At 35.7% G+C, this 22,640-nt stretch overlaps 1 protein-coding gene across 5 annotated transcripts in view; it reads right to left on the bottom strand.

The window, feature by feature from the left end:
- The window catches only part of SFMBT1 (Scm like with four mbt domains 1), a 197,890-nt gene that overhangs the window by 27,499 nt on the left and 147,751 nt on the right, over nt 1-22,640 (bottom strand). For all 5 annotated transcript variants that reach the window (XM_056804891.1, XM_056804894.1, XM_056804893.1 and 2 more), the window contains exons 9-14: nt 21,527-21,677; nt 16,581-16,663; nt 15,886-16,012; nt 13,878-13,991; nt 5,964-6,006; nt 2,333-2,397 (exon numbers count right to left, since the gene is read on the bottom strand). In XM_056804891.1, coding sequence (XP_056660869.1) covers nt 2,333-2,397; nt 5,964-6,006; nt 13,878-13,991; nt 15,886-16,012; nt 16,581-16,663; nt 21,527-21,677 — 583 coding nt within the window. The remainder of the gene's footprint in view (nt 1-2,332; nt 2,398-5,963; nt 6,007-13,877; nt 13,992-15,885; nt 16,013-16,580; nt 16,664-21,526; nt 21,678-22,640) is intronic.

Here is a 22,640-nt window from a genome sequence, read left to right as displayed (position 1 = left end):
GAAAAAAGAAAAAAGAAAACAAAGATGATTTAGTTAAAGACTGATCTATATAAATAGAGGCAATTTTCAACAGGAAAAATAGATTAATTCTTTCTGGATTAATTTCTTTAGTCATTACAATTATTTGGATTTTATTTTAGGTCTTTATTCAAGGACTTACTGTTGGTTATATTACATATTCTAATCAGAATGGTTTTTTAAAATTTCAATGAATATCTTAACTGTGGCAGACATGGCTTGGTTTTAATGATTTATAATTTTCTGACAAATAGATCCCCCTTTATATTAGTCAAGTCATTATAGTCAAGCTAAACATTTAAGTGCCTCATTTACGACAGGGACTGGGCTAAGTGTTAATTAGTATTGATTCCCTGAATAGATAAGAGATTCAAACACAGAGTAGAAGCCTTCAGGAATGAAAAAAATCTTAAGAGACAGAATGCCCCTAAGAGGTCATGCAAGTCAGCAAGAATGTCTTCTCCCACAAACCAAGCAAGTACATAATGCTCTATTCTTGAACATATCTAGCACCATTTCCTGAGGCAGCCAACTCTCCTTACGGATGGCAGTGATTAGGATATTGAACCTCATTAGGCATCTAGGCAATGCCCATACATTGCTCCTAGATGTGCCTCATGTATTTAGAAAAGCAATCTGACAGCCCTTCAAATACTTGAAAACAGGTATTCTGTTCCCCCCACACCCCCACCCCTGGCCTGGGCTTTTTCTTCTCTTCTCCAGGCCAAACATCTCCAACTCTTCAAATCCTCTTAAAGCAAAACTCGGGGAACCTTTCCCTCTAGCTCATCAAAGTACTTCCTACAATGTGGGATTGGAATGAACTCAAATATACCAGGGCAGAGGTACAATACAACTATTCCCTTCCTTATTCTGGATACCTGATATAGCTTAGAATCAAAATCCTGTTTTGGTTTGCCATGTTGTAGTGCTGATTTTATAGTTGCCATGCTGTTATTTTACTATTTCACATGCCTGCCCATCACAATCTCTGAAGCTGATTTGGTCATTGAGATTCCAAACACATTGAACCTCACTAAATTGCATCTTACTAGACTGAAACCAACATTTTAATTTGTCAGGATCTTCTGAATCTTGACTCTTATCTGGAGTGATACTCTACCAGCTCTGTGGCATCTGCAAATCTATAGCATCTGCACTTTTATTCCACAGAGGATTCTTGGGTATTCCATTAGAGATATCCATCCAAGTTGACATCAACTGATTAACGACTACTCTGACCAATCAGTTCTCTGGAGCTAGGTATTTCATTGGCAGGACAATTATATATATATATATATATCCTTTACTCACTGTGTGAATCTATTGAAATGTCAGTCTTAAATTCTTTGTTTTGGAAAATACTGAAGGAATAAAAATTGGATAACTTCAACAAATCATACAACAAATTAAACTTCATCATGAGAATATAAAGTTTATTTCTAAACAAAATTTGGTTGTAGTAAAGCTGAAATTTCTTTCACTCAACACCTAGCAAAAAATTTTTCCCTTCAACTGATGATGGCAAGTATTGTTGTTAAAAAATGAAGCTGCTAAAAACAAACACCAAATATCAGATAAGTAAAAACTAGTTTCATTTTTTCCAAACAAAACAAAACAACAGAAACTCTTGATAAATGTTCTTAGCATTTAACTTAATTAAGGAAATGATAGTGCACAAATATCTCCTTAATGCTACTTTAATATTCATCAATACTCCATCATAAGTGTTTCAAATACACTCTAGTTAAGAACATTGTCTATGGGGCAGCCAGGTAGCTCAGGGGATTGAGAGCCAGGGCTAAGGATGGGAAGTCCTGAGTTCAAATCCGGTCTCCAATACTTCCTAGCTGTATTACCCTGGACAAGTCTCTTAACCTCCATTGCCCTAGCCTTTCCCACTCTTCTGCCTTGGAATCAATACACAATATTGTTTCTAAGACAGAAGGTGAAGGTTTTAAATGTTTAAAAAAAAAAGTGTTGCCGTTATCTTTTAAAAGGTCAAGTGGTCTACCCAAGATGACAGGGAGAGTATCAGTCAATACCTTTATACTAAAACATGGATCAGCCTAACAGTTATATTCTCATGATCTATAACACACCACAAAATCAGCATCCTTCGTCCAAAACACAGGATACAGGATAAGGCATTATCTCAGGGAACATATAAACCAATTTAGGAATGATCATGAGGAAGGCTAAGGTATATTTAATGGTTTTTAAGAAAACCACAAAACCAATTCTCATGTTCTCTAATGGTCACGGGGTTGCAAAAACAAAGAAGCCCGCTCTTTCAAGTCACCCAAAGTCATACCTGAATCAGGGGGATTCAGCTCCTGGTTCTTCAGACTTTCATGGACCATCCTCGAAGGCAAGACTCTAAGATAAGAAATAAAAAGAACCAGCTTTCTGTGGTTATTGTTCTGGTCCTTTTAAATGGAGAATCTTCATGATAAAAGAAATATCTCTTAACTCCACGCAGTTCAAATTAATACAAGAATGAAAGTTAAAATGTCCGACTGATATTTTTTAAAAATATGTAGGCACAGAACTAGAAAAACAAGGCCTGGTAGATTGATGTGTGGTCTGAATAAAGACCTGTAATCAATCTACATTTTAAAGTGATTTTGATTTTCAGTGATGGGGCAATGTATGTTTTTAGACTTCTTAGCTTTTAAAATATGAAGAAAATATGAAAAAATGAACCCTAACATCCATTTTTGCAATAGCTATATTGCTTAGAGACTTTTAAACTTAGAAAAAATTAATAAAGATAATACTGCTACTAAATACCATAGTAATTATTCTGCCCATAGCAAGTCTGAATAATTTCTGCTTTCAGAACATTTCCTCACAACAAATTTAGTTTAATCTTAACATCCAAATCAAGAAGACCAATATTTTAATCAGTATTGAATTTATCTACAAAGCAGTATGCCATATTAATAAGTGATAATGAAAGCTAGAATTTGCATAATACTTAGGATTTGCAATATCATCTCATTTTATCCTAACAACCCTGGGAGGGAGATTCTATTATTATCTTTGTTTTAACGAAGAAACTGAGGCACATAGGTTAAGTGACTTGCCCTAATCTTAGTGTCAAAAAGATCTGAATTCAAATGTGACCTCATACACTTACTAGTTTGGGTGACCTTGGACAAATCATTTTATATCTGTTTACCTCAGATTCCTCAACTGCAAAATGATAATAGTAACAACATCTGAAGGTTGTTGTGAGGATAAAATGAGATATTTGTAAAGTACTCAACATTGGTAGTGGCACAAAGCAAGTGCTATATTAATGTTAGTTATTATTATCATCATTTCTGAAGAAGAATGAGAATGGTTTCTTTGACTACTTAATCCCTTGTCTAATCATTCATCACACCTAGCCAAATTCTAACTTTGAATTACTCCCACCATCCTGTCTCTATTGTTCATATTTATGTGCTCCTGAACAGAACTAGAAAAAAAATAATGAAACAAAGTTGACGTGGGTAAACTAAAAACGTGTTACATAATCTTAGCTGGGTTCTCACTGCAACAAAGCAGTCCTTGAATACTTCCTTAATAGACTCTCTCACTCACCACGGCAACTGTACCAAACTTTTTTATTCCTCCTCAATTCTTCCAAATCACCTTCTCCCCATGTTCTTTCAACTAAGGGTCTTACAAAATACTTCACAAAAAAATTGAGGCTATTTGCTGAAGGACTGCCCTCATTATTACTCTCACTCTCTCTTTAATTTTCAATCTCTTCCTATCTCCTTCCCTACTGCCTATAAACTAATTCTTTAAAAAAAAAAAACAAAAAAAACTTAACTTGATCTAAACATCCCTGACAGCTATTGTCTTATGTCTCTGTAAAACTCTCTATACTCAAGTGCCTCTACTTCCTCATCTCTCACTTGATTGTAAAACTCTATGCACTCTACCTTCCAATCTCATCATTCAATTCCAATGGCCCTCTCCAAAGATACCTGTTATTTCTGATTTGCCTGATCTAATGGCCTTTTCTCAGCTTTCAGCTGTCTTGACCTCTAAACAGCCTGAAACTGCTCATTAACCTCTTCTAAACTATTCTCTCCTATCTGGAGTTTTGTGACACTGGTTCTCTCTTGTGGAAAGTTAATATTTACTTGTTACCCCTTTTTGGCTCCCTCCAAAACAACCTTTTGATTTTAAAACTAAAAATGTTTGAGTTTAAGATGGAATTCATGAATTGACTCCACTCCCACCCCTCAACCACCTGGCATGGGCATAGACAAGTTCTTTTTTTTAACCTGAAAATAAGGAATCTCTCAGGCATTGAATGCCATGCTGGGAAACATTACGCATGTACTATGTGGTCATTCTAAATGCTATGTGGTGACTCCCAGTATCCAAAAGACCTGCTTCTTTTCCTGAGATCTAAGTCCTCTAATAAAAGAGGCTTGGGAAAGAACATCATGAAGAACATAAATGGAGGGGAAAGGAAGTCAGGGACCCAGGTGAGTACACAGTCTGGCTCAGGGCTGGCTCAGCCTGCTCCTGGAGGAGGCGGTCAGTCACATGCTTTGTATTAACTCATAAATTAACACTATGTTATCAGTTCCAAAGCAGAAGAGCAGTAAGGGTTAGGCTTGCCCAGGATCATGTAGCTAGGAAGGATATGTGGCCAAATTTGAACCCAGGACCTCTACTCTCTAGGTCTGGTTCTCTATCTTCTGAGACACCTAGCTGCCTCTTGGCCTAAAAGTCCTTCTCAAGTAGGCCCTTTCCTACCTTTTTGTTTTCTTCACTTTACTATTCTCCATTCATTTTATAATGCTGCTCCACTAGCCTACTCCTAATTTCTTGATTATGGCTCTCCATCTTCCTTCTCTGTGCTTTTTCACTGGCTGTCCAAAATGCCAAGAATTCTTTCCTTCTCCTGATTTCCTTGGCTTCCTCCCTTAAGACTCAGCTCTAATCCTACCCTCTGCAAGATGACTTTCCCGATGATCCCAGCCTCCCTTCCTCCTAATGCTTTCTCTCTGAGGTTACCTTCCATTTATACTTGCTATATTTCATATATACATAGGAATTTACATGCTGACTTCTTCAGTACAATGTGAGCTCTTTGAGGACAGGGTTCTTTTTTCCCCCCTTAATTTGCTTTCCCAGAACTTACTCACTGTTGGCACACAGCAGATACTTCCTGACTAATTCTCTTCCAGAAAGGACAGAGTTGACCTGTTGATAATTATTCCTCTCTGCTCCCTCATCCCTGCCATACAGGCACAGAACTCCTCCATTTCTGGGGGAGGCTTAGGAAATGGTCTTTTCTCTAGTCATTGCCCCCTTTTCTCTAGTCATTGCCCCCTTTTCTCTGGAGATTTGATCAACAACACCTTGTTAAAACAATTAGTTTGCTTTATAGCTTAGAGAAAACATAAAGGCCCATTAGGTACACAAGGTCCCTTCTTTTGCTGTTTATGTTGGGGGAAAATAAGTAGTACAATTACAATAATTCTGAGCCCCAAGTTAGGAAAATATCTATTATTTTAGCAAAGATTTGGCTCTCTAACCTAACTATAGTTTATGTTCACCTCCAAGTAACTGTTGGCTTTTTTAAGGCCTTGAACTTTTTCATTCTGCTGAACATATCCCTGATATTTTCCACTCTTTATTAGAAAAACCCAATATGCTTACTTATTACCATCTCTATTTGTCTACAGGTATATTAAAATTCTAATTTGAATATTGAAGCCACACACATATATACATAGCTGTGTGTGTGTGTATGTGTGTATTCAAGGATGTACTTTCAGGATAAGAAGATAAATCTATCATATGCTGAAATAAAGTTTACAAATCATTTATAAAAAAATATACAGAAGATATGTCTTCTCTGAAATTATTTTTTTTAATAAGATGGAAGTCCAAAGAGCAATTACCAAGAATACTATTGTGTTACTTACTGTTTTTCTGGTTGAACTACTGCAACTTTCCTCTGTTTATTCACTATAGGGGAAAAAAAATGCATATAAATGTCACCTTATGCCATAAGAAAAACAAGGGGGAAAAAGCCCCCTTTGTTGAGTTTGTATCAAACATATTAAAAATATAACATAAGCTAAATCTCCTTTTATCCAACTTTGCATTACAGAAAACCAAATATGGAGTAAAGCAAATTAAGACTTGTATAACTAAATGTTAAAATTACATGTTTGCAATGTCTCTAGGCAAGAAACGAAGAGGAAAAAAACCTTTTACTGTAGCTTAATCATCTGTTACAAATATTTAGGGCAGGAGTTTTCCAAAGTGAAAGAAGAAAGGTATTCATAGACACTGTAGATTTTTTTGTTTGTTTCTTTTTAAGGAAAACAGGAATAAAATGTTGTGTTTTAATCTGACACTGCTAAAGCACAAGAGACTCTTATTCAATTGTGACCCAACAAGTTTTAAGCAATGTGTCTGTAATGGAGCCTGTGAGCACTCATTGTCCTTCCTGACCACTGATCTTGTACTACATGATCCAACAATATCTTGAAACGCAGCTTTAATAAATTACTGAATAATGACAGGTATTTAGCAGCATATACAGAGAAGGAACTTCATACTAAGAAGTTAATCAAGCCTGCAACAGAAAGCAGCAACTTCTAAACCAAATTACACAGGTACTGATGACTATCACAGTATGATACAGTGAAATGAACACTAGAATAGGAGTCAGAAGATCTGGGTTTGAATCTTAGTTCTTCCAAATGGTCTTTGTAGAATTAAGCAAATTGCTTAAACTTTTTAAGCTTTGGCAGACCCTGGAAGCTTAGCTGAGCAATCAATCTGCTCAGAAGAGGCACTGCACCTAGGGGAGAAATACATGAGTATTCGCAAAGAAAGAAAGAATATCGAAATCTTAAAAAAAATACTAAAGATATAAGTTGCCTAGGTACATGTTCCTTTACATATGTCTCACAATCTGTGTCAACTTTTCTCATGGTCACTATACTTGTAGAAGAATATGTGATAGGCTTATGGGGAAACTGTTTTGTAGTTACTGTTCTTACTATACTGTTTTAATAATTCCTTTGCTTTGAGTTAATTGTGTCTACTAGCCAATCAGTAATGGCAAAGAAGTCCTCTGATGGGAGCTCATGGGCTATTATAGTTTTAAAAGGACAGATCCACAGAGGACGCTGCTAGTGTCTAGCCTGAATATCCAACCCTGTAAACACAAATTATCAGGTGAGTATACCAAGAGTGAGAAATACTGCATTGAAAAGGAACATTCAGACTGGTAAGAGAACCAAGAAACAAAGGAGCCACAAAAGCCAAAAGAAGCGAGTATCCAGAATAGAGGAATGGTTGCCACTGTCAAAAGCTGGAGAGAAGGCATCATGGATGAGAACTGAAGAAAAACCCTCAGCAAATATCTCCCTCCTCTTGGATATTCATACCACTTTGGAATCCACTGTAATAGTCCAGGAGAAAGGCAATGAAGATCTGACCTTAGCTGGTGGTTGTGTGAGTAGACAGAACAGGTCAGGGAAAAAGATGTTCTAGAAGTAGAAACATTACAATTTGGCAACCTATTGGATATGTGGAATCAAATATCCAGAATTATAATGACTTTGTTAAGCTGGAAGACTAGAAATAATAATGATAGATAGCATTTACATAGCACTATAAGGTATGCAAAAACACTTTACAAATATTATCTTATTTAATCCTCACAAGAACCTTGTATAAAGTAAGTGGTATTATTTACCCCTTATAGATTAAGAAACTGAGGATAAAAGGCTAGGCTTGCCTAAAGCCAAACAACAAATAAGAATTTGAGTTAAGATTTGAACTCAGGTCTTTTTTTACTATAGATTCAGCACTCTACCCACTAAGCCAAAACAAATAAATAAATAAATGGTGGAATCTTTGACAGAAATGGAGAAGTTTGTTAAAGGGTAGGGTTTGAAAGGAAAGATGAATTCCCTTTTCGACATGTTAGTTTGAAGTATCTTCAGGACAACCAGCTTGAAATTTCTTTTTTTCTCTCTCCATTTTTTATTATCATGCAAAACACACTTCCATATTGGTCATTGTTGTAAGAGCAAAGTCATACATAACCAAAACCCCAAAACAAAACAAAAAATACATTGATGTGAGAGGCAAGTCCAATAGTTCTTTCTCTGGAGATGGATAGCATTTCCAGTCATCAGTCCTTCAGGATTGCCCCAGATCATCAATGCACTACTGAGAGTAGCCAAGTTTTCACAGATAATCATCATGCAATATTGCTGTTTTGTGTACAATGTTCTCCCAGGTCTGCTTATTTTGCTCTGCATCAATTCCCACACATCTTTCCAGTTTTTTCTGAAATCATCTTGCTTATCATTTCTCATAGCACAGTAGTATTCCATCATCAACATGTATCACAATTTGTTCAGCCATTTCCCAATTGATGGACATTCCCTCAATTTCCAATTCTTTACCACAACAAAAAGAGCCACTTGAAATTTCTAATGGACAATTGGCAATAAGAAACTCAGGAAACTGAGTTTAGGGCTAAATATATAAATCTGAATAATTTGCATGGCAATGATAAGAGCTGGCAAGATCATCAAGAAAAACTGTAATAAAGGTAGAAAAAGAATAACTACAAGGGGCATATAAATGTTGTGCCAGCAAAGAAGCAACCTTTAAAATCCCAGAGAAGATGTGAGAATATGGTCCACACTGTCAACTGCAGCAGAGAGGTCAAGAAGAATGAAGACTTGAGAAAAGACCATCAAATTTGGCAATTAAGATATCATTGGTAACTTTAAGTAAAACAGTTTCAATGTTATTAAGATACCAGATTTTAAAAGATCAAGCAAACAGCAACTCTCCAAACTAACTTTCTGATTTAACATTAAAATACTTATTAAAATATCAACAGATTTAACATGAAAATACTAATAAAAATATCAACAGGTTATATTTTTTTAAAGATTCCACAAATTCCTATGTGGATATCTAATTGTGGTTTGGAAGCAACCTCGTGTCCTCAAAGATTATTGCAGGTTCTACACCATACTAGAAACACTTTCACTATGACCCCAGTAAAAGACAATGTTATTTTTCAAGAACTAGTCTATAGCTAACTCCAAAGAAGGCTGACAACCAGGTAATGAATGTTTATGAGCCATAGCAAATAGAGAAAAATAAAAAAATGGAGTTTATTTCACATACCCCTTGCTACTGCTGCTTCTATAGTGACAGTGTCAAAACGGCACGAGGGGGTAAAAGTGCTAAGAAGCACTCAGTTTTAATTTCTTTCAAATCAACAAGTCTTTTATTAAGCATACACCATGGGCAAGGAATGTCCTGTGTGAGGTGTTGGCAGAAGGGCTACAAAGATGTATAAGATAGTCCTTAGTCTTAAGGAGTTTGCACTCTTTACAGAGAGACAGGTAGTTTCTATTTAAAGGAAGGTAAGATATGGGGTGGGAGAAGAGGATCCAAGAATGTTTTTTGGAGGACAGCCTCAATCTAGACCTCAAAGAATTCAAAGATGGAAGGGAAGCAGGAACAAAGAGGACAAAAGCATTAAGGAGTGTATAAAATATGTTTTGAAGAGAATGAGTCAATGAATTTGGCTGGAGAAAAGACTTTATGAAAAGAAGTAGTTGGAGATATCACTGGAAAGGTGAACTGGGTTCAGGTTGTAAAAAATATTGAAATTTAAGACTTTGCTCTAGGATCCTGGGAAACTATAAGTTTTTTTTGTTTTATTTTGTTTTTTTCCTTTTGAACATTATTTTATTTGGTCATTTTCAAACATTATTCATTAGAAACAAAGATAATTTTCTTTACCTCCCCCTCTCCCCCCACCCCTCCCATAGGCAACGCATGACTCCTCTGGGTATCACTTGTGTCCTCCATCCGAACTCATTTCCATGTTGTTGGTATTTGCATTAAGGTGTTCGTTTAGAGTCTCTCCTCAATCATATCCCCTCCACCCATGTAGTCCAGCAGTTGCCTTTCCTCAGTGTTTTTACTCCCACCATTTGTCCTCTGCTTGTGGAGAGTGTTTTTTCTCCTAGACCCTTGCAGATTGTTCTGGATCACTGCATTGCCACCAATGGAGAAGTCCATTACGTTCGATTGTACCACAGTGTATCAGTCTCTGTGTACAATGTTCTCCTGGCTCTGCTCCTCTCACTCTGCATTACTTCCTGGAGGTTGTTCCAGTCCCCATGGAATTCCTCCACTTTATTATTCCTTTTAGCACAATAGTATTCCATCACCAACAGATACCACAATTTGCTCAGCCATTCCCCAATTGAAAGGTATCCCCCCTCATTTTCCATTTTTTTGCCACCACAAAGAGCGCAGCTACGAATATTCTTGTACAAGTCTTTTTCCTTATGATCTCTTTGGGGTACAAACCCAGCAGTGCTATGGCTGCATCAAAGAGCAGACAGTCTTTTATCGCCCTTTGGGCATAGTTCCAAATTGCGCTCCAGAATGGTTGGATCAATTCACAACTCCATCAGCAATGAATTAATGTCCCAACTTTGCCACATCCCCTCCAGCATTCATTACTTTCCTTTGCTGTCATGTTAGCCAATCTGCTAGGTGTGAGGTGATACCTCAGAGTTGTTTTCATTTGCATCTCTCCGATTATAAGATATTTAGAATACTTTTTCATGTGCTTATTAATAGTTTTGATTTCTTTAGCTGAAAACTGCCTATTCATGTCCCTTGCCCATTTATCAATTGGAGAATGGCTTGATTTTTTGTACAACTGATATAGCTCTTTGTAAATTTGAGTAATTAGACCTTTGTCAGGGGTTTTTGTTATAAGGATTGTTTCCCAATTTGTTGCTTCCCTTCTGATTCTCGTTACATTGGTTTTGTTTGTAAAAAGGCTTTTTAATTTGATGTAGTCGAAATTATTTATTTTACATTTTGTGACTCTTTCTAAGTCTTGCTTGGTTTTAAAATCTTTCTCTTTCCAAAGGTCTGGCATGTATACTATTCTGTGTTCACCTAATTTACTTATAGTTTCCTTCTTTATGTTCAAGTCATTCACCCAATCTGAGTTTTTCTTGGTGTAGGGTGTGAGGTGTTGATCCAAATCTAATCTCTCCCACACTTCCAATTTTCCCAGAAGTTTTTTATCAAATAGTGTATTTTTTGTCCCCAAATCTGGGATCTTTGGGCATGTCATAGACTGTCTTGCTGAGGTCACTTATCCCAAGTCTATTCCACTGATCCTCCTTTCTGTCACATAGCTAGTACCAAATTGTTTTGATGACCACTGCTTTATAATATAGTTTGAGATTTGGGACTGCAAGGCCACTTTCCTTTGTATTTTTTTTTCATTATTTCCCTGGATATCCTTGATCCTTTGTTCTTCCAAGAGAACTTTGTTATGTTTTTTTCTAATTCAGTAAAAAAAGTTTTTTGAAAGTTCAATGGGTATGGCACTAAAAAGATAGATAAGTTTGGGTAGGATGGTCATTTTTAATATATTAGCTCATCCTACCCATGAGCAGTTAATGTTTTTCCAATTGCTCAAGTCTAGTTTTAGTTATGTGGAGAGTGTTTTGTAGTTGGAAACTATAAGTTTTGCAGATTCAAGGTGGGAAATAAGAGGAAAAGACAGTCATTGGTTCCTAACACTGAAGAGAGGAGGGAATGGGACAACACTTATAACCATCAAGAATGGAGACTTATTTTTCTTCCCTGAGTAAATCATACAGCTTTCAGACCATCAATAAACTTTAATGAATAATTGATGTGCAAAATGACCACCAAGTGGTTTAAGTTTAAATTCAACCCTAAAGAGTTGAATCATGACTTCAGACATGTCTTAGCTGTGTGACCCTGGGCAAGTCACTTAACCCCTATTACCTAGCCCTTATTGCTCTTCTCCCTTGGAACCAATAGTGTATTGATTCTAAGACAGAAGATAGAGTTTTTCAAAAATATAAAAATAAATAAAAGCTAAATCATATCAATCTTGATATTCTTTCTATAAATGAACATTTAGAAGGAAAAAATAAATTTTAGCTAAATGAAAGGATGGCTCACACATACTAATCCGAAAGATGTAAATACTCCTTTGAGATCAAATTTGTCTCACTGTAAGGAGCTCTAGTTCTTATTTGTTGCCTAAACTTTAGGCATTTGTGTAAAGATATTTGAGGCCATGGATTTTACTACTGATTTTGGGGGGATCTGGTATGTTAACTAGAAATTATCTTATTTCTTTGTAGCTATTCTCTATCATCATGTCCCAAGTTAAACAGCATAATTAAAATTGCTAACATTTATAATGTGCTGTGCTAATAACCACCTTACAATTGTTATATAACCTTCACAACAACCCCAGGATGTGGGCACCATTTTTATCCACATCTTTACATATTGGGACACTGAGACAGAGGTTAAATGACTTGCCAAGGTCATATGATGTGTCTGAAGCCAGATTTTAATTCAAATCTTCCTGAATCTAGGGTTGGCAATTTAGCCACTGTGCCAACAATCTCCCTTATTTGCATAGGTAATTTTATCCTTCCTCTGTTCTTTTTAGTTGGTGGGGCTCCATACTGTTACAAATGTTCAGAGAACCATGACAATATGTACCAAACACCCCCAAACTCAGATACTTCACTGTGAAATATCTCCAAAACATAAATTATAAGAATTATTATTTTTTTTATTTTTTTGTATTCTTATCACCTGGGCAATGCCTTACCATTCACTTAATGAGTCCTGACTAACAGACTAATAGATACAAAAATATTCCTAATTGGATTATTATTTTTGTTTCAGTTGTTTGCCTAGTTCACACCTATAGGAAAATTGTCACTATTAATGCAAATTAGCAACTTTTAATTTAAATTTATAATTTTAAACAGCTGACTACAGCAGTGAGAGAATAAATGACTTATCCAAGGTCATCAGATAATTCAGAGATGAGACTTGAACCCAGGCTTTCTACTATATTATGACAACTCTCCTTTCTGTTTATCTATGTCCATCCACTGAAAAGTAGCAGACATAGCAGATAAAGTGAAAAAATCATTAGACTTGGAATTGGAAGTCATGGGTTTTTGCTGCTTAATTTCCCCAAAAAGTGTCATAGTGGAAAAGGGAAAACAATCCTGAGACATATCTTTTTTGGCAATTAAAATAAGGTATACTTATTGCTTCCAGGGAGCATAAGAGAACACTGGACATCTCATCACAGGCAAGAAGCAGATGAGGTATTTGCAATACTTAGTATCTTGACTTTCTAGTTTCATCCAACAAATTCATTAAAATTATACTTTGTTTCTGGGCCTCAAAGAGTAGTTGAGCACATTAAAAAAAAAAAAAGCTTTGATTCTAAACAATTTTTAAAGAAAATCTGCTACTTAAAAAAATTTCATTGGTGAATAAATGACATGGCTTTGATTAAAGCATTAGCAATAATCCTTAGATATCATTTCACTAGCTCTTTCATCTTATAGATGAAAATATTTAAACACAAAAAGTTAGGAATCATTCCCTACTAGTAAGTAGCAGAACCTCAGGAGAAACATTTATTGTACTATGTCAACTGACACAAAAGACTCCTTTTCTTCCTTGTAAATTTCTCTATTGTATGGTAATGATGCATTCCTAATGTTACAGTTGGAAAAATAATGTACTTCATGATGCACATTAAGTTACTTTAGGATTTATTTTTAACATCTAGTTGCAATTTTTGTGACATAATAACTGAACACATGGTGAGCAAGTTTATGAGATTAAAATGCTAGAGCCTATGTATCAGATGTCAAAATTCCAACATGTGATAAGACTTACTATAACTGGAAACATTTTCATAAAATGTAACCCACAGTCCTCAAACCCAGTCATACCTACTGCTCGACGAGGGGATCGGAGCTGGTATCCATTGGTTTCACACCAACTCACAGGGAAGATATTCATGGATTCCACACTTACAATGCATTCAGGAACTGGCTTTTTTGAACCTAGTAAAAAATTTTAAAGTTAGCCCATTAGTCGACTACTAAATTTTATTTCAAAGTACTACTCTGCATTAGTGATGACATCAACAGAATATAAGTTTCTTGAGGGTAAAGTGTATCATTTCATATCTTTGTATTACCAGTGCTGGTCATAGTTCCAAGAACAGAGTAGGTAATTAATAAATGCTTGTTGGAGCAAATATTTTGTTTGATAGCTTACTTCAAAACAAAATTTTCTATTTCCCATATCCATTAAAGAATAGGCAGCTAGTCTTTGGAGCAGTGTCTTGATAGAGCAACCAGGTCTAGAATAGGGAGAACCTGGATTCAGATCTGATCTCAGACATTTTCTAGCTGAGTGACCCCATCTGCCTAGCCTTTGCCTTTCTGTCTTAGAATTGTTACAAAAACAGAAAGTAAAGGTTTTAAAAAAAAGATAAACTTATACATTAAGCACCTACTGTAAGAGTCCAATGTAGACCAAGGGTCACCATGGCCACAGATGAGAAAATGTGCAGAAAATGTATATAACCACAAAAATTATGTTAATAGCTAATATTTACATAATGCTTTAAAGTGGGCAAAAACACTTTACATTTATCATCTCATTTTATCATTACAAGAACCCTGTAAGGTAGGTGCTATTATTATCCCCAGTTTACAGGTAGGGAAACTGAAGCTGAGAGAACATAAAAGACTGGCTCTGGCTTCAAACACTAGTAAGTATCTGAAACAGGAGATGAGTTCAACTCTTCTTGACTCCAGGCCTTGTACTCTCTCCACTGAGATCAGCAAAGAGAGCACTAAAGGAGAATCTACCTTTTGAAAATAAGAGGGCAACAAAAAAGCAAAACTAGTCAGCCCATTCCAAAATACCATTAGTTTTCCCCATACAGGAGAGCAGCAAACAAAAAAAATCCATATTAGAAACTTATTTCAATTTATTGTTAATTGTTCTGAAGTAGTACATAATGCAAATCATATAGACAGTATTAAATATTTGAACAGAAATTCTAGACAGTTCTAACATTTGGAGCACTACTATGAAAATGGAAAAGTGACAACATATTTCTAAAGCCTAAGCTTGTGGCACTCTGGATGTCTCTCCCTCCTCACTTCTGCCTCTTGGCTTTCCTAGCATACTTCAAGTATCAGGTAAATTTTCACCTTTTACAAACTTTTCCAATCTTCCTTAACCTTAGCACCTCCCCTATGAGATAATCTCCAGTTTATCTTGCCTGTAAATTGTTTGTCCAGAATTGCTTGTTCCTTGTCTTCCCCAAGAGACTGTGAGCTCCTTGAGAGCAGGGACCTTTAAAATCCTTGCTGACTTACTGACTTGGCAGCAAAAAACACATGAATGTGACAAAAACAACTATAATCTCTATTTTTAACATATTATTTTCCATTTATGAAGCTCTCTTGGCAGAAGACATTTCCAGTATTATAAGGTACTAAATTAATAAATGTAGCATACCTACTTCATCACAACTGACGTTTCATTTCAAAAGCAACAAAAACTTACTTGTTGGAGCAAACCAAAATCTAATACTAGATTATAGTTCCCAAACAGACATACTCATGTAACCTTGTCACTCCCAAAGAACTATTATTTGAAATGCAGATTTTCCTTTTCAAATGATAGAGAACTTTGTATTGAAACACATCATAGTTCCCAAACATTTGGAAGACAAAAACTGGTAATTAAAAGTTTGGATTTAGAGCCTTGATTTCACAATTAGCTATTACATGAATCTGAACAAGTCCCTTTAGCTATTTAATGATTTGATTTGCCTGCTACACAAAAATGAACTAGCTACATTTTTTAAAATGAATAGCAAGGAAAAAAGGGAGCTTGCTCACAGCAAAATCAAGAGCTCTCTGGTATGGTACCTACCCTCCAACTGGAGCCACAGATAGGAACCTTTCACTGCAGTAACAGTAGCAACACATACTTCTTCAGGGTCGGTAGGATTCACTGCCTCAAGCTTCATGTTCTCCTTAAAGCCATGATCTGAAATTGGCTAAAAGAGAATATGAATTAAAATCCCACTGCAGTGAAATAAAACCTTATAGTCAAAATGCACTCAGGGAGGATGTTTTCTAAGTATTATCTTCTAATCACCAGCTTGCTAAGAATATACATTATTTTTATTAAAAATAAGGCATTAGACTGGGGGTTCCTTGAGGGCAAGGATTATTCTTTGCGTCCTCAGTACTTCACACAGTGTCTAGTAGGTGTTTAATAAATGCATACTGACTGCCAAAAAAAATAAGGCAAGTTAAACATGTTTTAATTTTATTTTTACATGGCAATTTCCTCCTACTCATGTTTTCCAGATTGACCTTTAAATTTCTCTCAAAAATCAGTGAGACTTTAATTTATGATGTTAGAAATAAAGTTGTTTAGATGAAAATAAAACATTTAAACTCACTAGCAAATGAATTTTTCTCTAACTCACTATAATCGTTGAAATGTGTATCCTGTTCAAAGTCCAAACAGATATTGCTTCATTGGGGGTAACTTTAACAGGCAGACAGATGAAAATTGATATAAGAACAATGTCTACACTGGCAGAAAAAAATGCTTACCAAAGGAAAGCAACTTTGTGGAGCAGCTTCAGCACCACACTGTTTGAGGTAGTCTGCCCAATCAAAATCCTGATTCGGGTAGCCTAAAAAACAAAACAAACATATTCAAGGACATTAGCATCCCTCACGCTATATCAAGCTATAACTAGTCTTCCTTAACTTGTTAGCTTCCATTCTTCACAAGTCTTTAATACACATACTCTCTACTTCTAGTTCAATCTACTGACTAGAAAGTACTCTAGGGTATGAATGACCATTTACAGAGATAGCTACTTCACAGTTTCAAACTAGGAACAAAGTTAGCAGACTCTAAATTAGGAAAGGACTAAATACTTTGTGGTACAAGACAGTCAGGAAGCATTACTGCACTGAAAAAAACCATGGATAGGAAGAATTCAAAGAAGCATGGGAAGGAAGCCTTAACAGGAGAACCAGGAAAACAAATTATACAATGACTGCAACAACATAAATGCAGAGAACAATAAAAGAAAACTGAATGTTGTGTAATCATAATGACTCAGAAGCTTGGCAGTGGAGAAAAGGGGAGGAAATCTCTCTCTCGCTGCTCCCCCCCCCCCATTGCCCAAGTAGGATTTCATAGGCACAGAGTATTATATATATTGTCATGCTGACAGCATGTCATACTGACATGCTGCCTGTTCTTTGTTTTTATTTTTCATCTTTTTTACAAAGAATAACTAGATTCTTAGGTTAAAGAAAAGGATGTATTCAGAAATGAATGTGTATGTGTGTGTATAAAGTGCTCATTTCTATATATCTTACTTATTTCTGAATACACCACACACTGCACATGTTCCATTATTACAATATTATTGAAATGAAAATCTCTATATAAAATGAAAATTCTTCAAGGATTTATACTTACTTTGATAGGCTATATCATGAAAATTACAATACAGTCAAATAATTTTAAATTTGTTATAATGGACTAGCCAGCCCAATAAATATGTTCTAGCAATTATACACTGATGAATTATAAGTCTATACACTCAGTTCTTCTGAACAGTAGCACAATACCACCTAATGCCCACTGGACATATCTATGGGCATCTCAAACTCAACATGGCCAAAACCGAACACATTCACTTTTCTCTACTTCCTTATTTCCACTGAACCCCCTACAATCCTTCCAGTCACCTGAGTTTTGTGAGTTTTAAAATTAACATTCAATAACTAAATATTATATTTTATAAAGTTTTATTAATAATAACTAAAGCAAAAAAGCTGCCTGACTTCAGCCCAATCACAGGTCCAAGAGAGGAAGAGAGAGGAGTTACAGCTATTTAAATACTATCATGCAAAACACAAGGACACAGGAAAAGGCAATTTAGGGAAATACTAAGGGACTTCTGGGGGATGAAGTCCAAAAGCTCAAAATCTCCATTTATACATACGCCCCCCGTGATCCTCCTGGGAAACCAGTTTCCCCAAAAGGATCATGGAAACATTATCAACTTAAAAATTGCAGTAGTTTGTGGGTAAAAGGAAAAGAGAACAAAACCAATGATTACTAGGTTGACAAAAAGTAAATTTGGGGGCAGTACCCTTTGGCATAAGAGTATACAATCAAAACAAAGGCATTTCAACCCCCCATAGTTCAATTCACATCCCAAAGTTCACTCTGGATCTTCTGGTAAAGCATGTAGTCTCTGTAGGCATCTATCATTATGGTGCATTCTGGGTTCTGGGAGGTAGCAAGTTTCTTATCCTAAAAACATTCAAATTTAAATCAAAGTTCACACCAATAACTTGGCCCCCCAGCGGGGAATAATAACAAACACAGGGATCACTCAGGGATGCATGGCTGAGTTATGAGGTATATGAATCAATTTGCAAAAGAAAATCAAAAATATAAAAAAAAATCCAAATAAAAGAAAAATTGTGGATGAAACAAAATGTAAAAGTCTTACATCTAAAAAAATCTAAGAAAAGGAAAAACAAATCTATAACAGGTCCTTAAGTCAGGGCACAATTAAAATGATTTAAGCAATTATGCATTTACTCAATCAATAGCCAAGACTATAGAAAGTTTGCCACACCATGAAAGACAAAAAAGGGGCAGATCTCAGCAGCAAATGGGAGCCTAGATGGCAGCAAAAAGGAGGTGCTTGATAGAATGTGGCTTAAGGAAGTCCTGCATTTAACACATGTTAAACAACCGCAACCTCAAACCCCAAACAAGTTCAAGTTCTCTTGTCTTGGCTCAAAATTGCATCAATCCCACTGGGATCTGGTCTCTTTGATCTTGTGCTCCATAGGCACTATACAGGTGCTGTGTTTCTTTAGCACTGTACAGTGGCTCTTTTGTATATTCCCTTCTTCTGGAATCAGAATCATGAAGCAAAGTCCCATAATTCTTTTGAACAATCAATGGCATCATTTTTATAGTCTAAAATTTTTTGGGTATGTGTTAATATTAGAACAAATGTATTTAAAACTTATATTACTTCAAAGTGTAAGGATAATTTTAGGATTGTGACTTAAATCTAAATTAATTTTGGTCGCCAGAGGAAATCCCAAATAAAATACCCAAGTCAGCTGGAAATTTATGGTGATTTTAATTAATATAGAGGAAAGGAATTAAGGAGAAGAGAGAGGAGGAGGGTTTAGGATTTCTCCCGCCTGGCCTGTGCCAGGGGAAGTTCAAAGACCTCCACAACAAAGTCTTTGAAGAGGATTAGAGGCTTTCTAAGAGTATAACGTTTGGAAGGTAAAGGAGAAAAGAATCAGCCTAAACTCCAAGAGAGCTCATTTAAGATGTCTCACCTGAACTAGGCTACTCAGTTTCTCCCAGTATAGTAGCAAGGAAAACTCACTGTCAAACTGGACAATAGCTGCCGCCACGCCAAGATGCCGGAATGCTTAGCATGCTGCCAGCCAGAGCCAGCTCTCTGAGAAAAGAGGCCGGAGAGAGGAAGTGACGCGAAATATATAGATTGTTTTTACATCACTTTCCTTAATTTCACATATACCAATGGTAGTTTAAGCTTGACTGAGGACAGCCCAGAGGTCTGTCAGTTGTTTCTGATTTGTCATTTGCTAGCACGTCTGTCATAGGCCATCCTCCTAAATATTTAATCCTTAAGTATGGGTGTAGACATTCTTGTTTTTGTTAGACTAAGTAGGGTGGAGTAATCTAAAGTTCACAAAAATAAAAAAAATCTAAAGAAAAATCTTCTCAATACTGTTGACATGTACTTCAAATACAAAAAGGAGAAAAATAAAACTCAGATACTATATTGCACATGCAATAAAAAAAATCAAAGTTTTTTTTAAAGTTTTTAAAATCAAAAATATATTGCTTAAAATTAGTGACACACTGTCAGCCATGTGTGAATACAAAATGATTTTCAGAATAAAACAGTAACATGGTAGATAATGCACACTCAAAAAAGTACCAAAGTCCCCAAAATTCACAATAGCCTAGTTAATTACAATAGCAAACAAACTCACTATCATATTTCACATAAGTTGCTGTATGGCATAAAAAAAAAAATCTATAAACTAATGGATATTTGTCACAATTTTAAAAGAAAATATTTTTTTAAGTATGTATAAATGGAGATTTTAAGCCTTTGGACTTCAAACCTTAGAAGTCCCTTAGTATTTCTCAAAATTGCCTTTTCCTGTGTCATCGAGTTTTGCATGATGGTATTTAAGTGGCTGTAACTCCTCCCTCTTCCTCTCTTGGACCTGTGATTGGGCTGAAGTCAGGCAGCTCTTTTTCTGGATTCTTGATAGGAACATTTCTTTATTTCTCTACCTTTAATACAACATTCTTTATAATATAAATATAAAATATCATCCATTTAGAAACCACTAGTTATATAAAATTATTTCTGAAGATCTCTTAAAATTATAATTAAATTCTTAGCTTATTAAATTCTCTAAAGGTTGTATATAGCTTTTGATGAAGTCCATCCATCATCATCTATATGACAGTTTGCAACATATAAATCTCCTTCAACTCTGAATTCTTACACTCTCCTATTATATATCCAAATGCAACATTTGTTGCCACATCTCATGGATCATACCTTAAGAACATCTATAGCATCTTTCCCCTTCTCTCCATGCCCCTGGCCCACACTCTGGATCAGGCTCATCACTTCTTGCCCAGACTATTGCAATAGCCTCATCATTGATCTCCCTGCCTCAAGCTTTTTCCAATTCCAGTCCATCATCCACAGAGATTCCAAATTATTATTCCTGAAGCATTGGTCTAACCATGTCACTCCCCAGTTTGAGATGCTCCAGTGGATCAAATATAAATTCCTATTTGTATTTTAAAGACCATCATAATTTATCTTCAGCTTACCTTTCTAGAATTATTAAAAATTGCTCTCCTTCACAATCTCTTACAGTCCAGCCAAACTAGTGGTTTTGTTGTTGCCCATACATGTCATTTTGGTCCCATCTTAAGTGTCTTTTTATAGGCTATGTTTAATGCCTAAAATATAAGATCCTTCTCTTACAAGAAGCCTTTTCTGATTCTCCTGAGCTGCTATCACCTTCCCTCAAAAAAAGTACCTTTCACTTACTTACTTGGTATACATTTTGCTTTTACATCTATGTGTATGCTCTGTTTTCCTCAGGAGAATGTAAGCTTTTATCCTTGTCTCACCAGCTTGGCATATAGGAGCTTAATAACTAGCTGATTGATGAAGCTCAGCAAAAGCAGAGAATGAATTTTCCAATTCAACTTTACACTGGGTGCCAATAATCACTCCATGTGCTACTTTTCTTCAACTCCTTAATGTTTCATTTCTGCATATATGCCAGCTTATTTTTTTTTAATACATCAAAAAGAGCAGAGGACAAGAATGGAAAAAAAGGGAAATAAGACTCTTGAAAAATACTACATGACAATAAATATTGATTCAAGTATAAGATCAGAACTCAGTTTAAACTAAAAAGATACATACCAGGAGGAGGGCTGAGATGTAAACCATTCTTTAAACTCCAATGTACTGGGAAAATACCAGCACTATTAACATGGCACACAAAGGACCGTCTAGTGGTAATCTCTGGTCGCAAATCATCAATTTCCACCAAAAAATATTTCTCATTGAACACCTGAAATTTAATCAATAGAAATTAAGTTCAACAAACATTAAATGATTTCTACATTTGATTTCCAAGGATAAGTATCTTAAATGAATATGGCTAACTCCATGTTTATCAACAATAAAGACACAGGATCACAGTCTCAACATACTATGCATGAATCCTCAGGGATTGAAATGATATTTTCACTAAGGACATTAATTGGAGCTCATGGGTTTACTCCCTTTATACAGTGGAAAACTTGAATCTTGGGAACCTCAAAATAGTTCCTGCACTGTATTTTCCAGGGAATTTTGGCTTCCACTTGCATATTCAGAATCCTTGTAGGTTGGAAATAGAGGGGTATAAACAATCCAATTCAGTACACATGTATTAAATACATCTACAGAATAGAATAAAAGAATCTCCAAACTGGAAAGAATCTCTGAGATTACACAGTGCAACCATACCTGAAATCTTGAAAAGAACTCATAAGTATCATCTGGCCTCTGCAAAAAAGCCAGTTGTGTGGAACCCACAACTCCAGAGAGAGCCTATTCTACTTTGGAGCAACTCTATGCATTAGGAAATTTTTCTTAATGTAATATTTATTCCAACTGTGTCTCTACCACATGGCTCCTAATTCTGTTCTCTAGAGTCAAGCAAAAGAAGTCTAATCTAGTTATTCCCTCCATAATGCAGTCTTTCAGATATTTTTCTTTTTTTTAATTTTCTTAAACCTTTACTCTCTGTCTTAGGATGATACCAATCATTAGTTCCAAGGCTGAAGAGCAGTAAGGACTAGCAACTGGGGTTAAGTGACTTGTCCAGGGTTACACAGATAGTATCTGAGGCCAGATTTGAACTCAGGACCTCCCATCTATATGCCTGGCTCTCTATCCACTGAACCACCTAGCTGTCCCACTTTCAGATATTTTATTACAGTATTTGTTCATCAAGTCTTCTCTTCTGAAAACTTCAAATTCTTTCAAA

The sequence above is a fragment of the Monodelphis domestica genome, chromosome 7 (genome assembly GCF_027887165.1).
Source record: "Monodelphis domestica isolate mMonDom1 chromosome 7, mMonDom1.pri, whole genome shotgun sequence".
NCBI classification, from domain to species: Eukaryota; Metazoa; Chordata; class Mammalia; order Didelphimorphia; family Didelphidae; genus Monodelphis; species Monodelphis domestica.
Note: the sequence above shows the minus strand (reverse complement) of the source record. Positions and strands in the feature narration are given on the sequence as shown.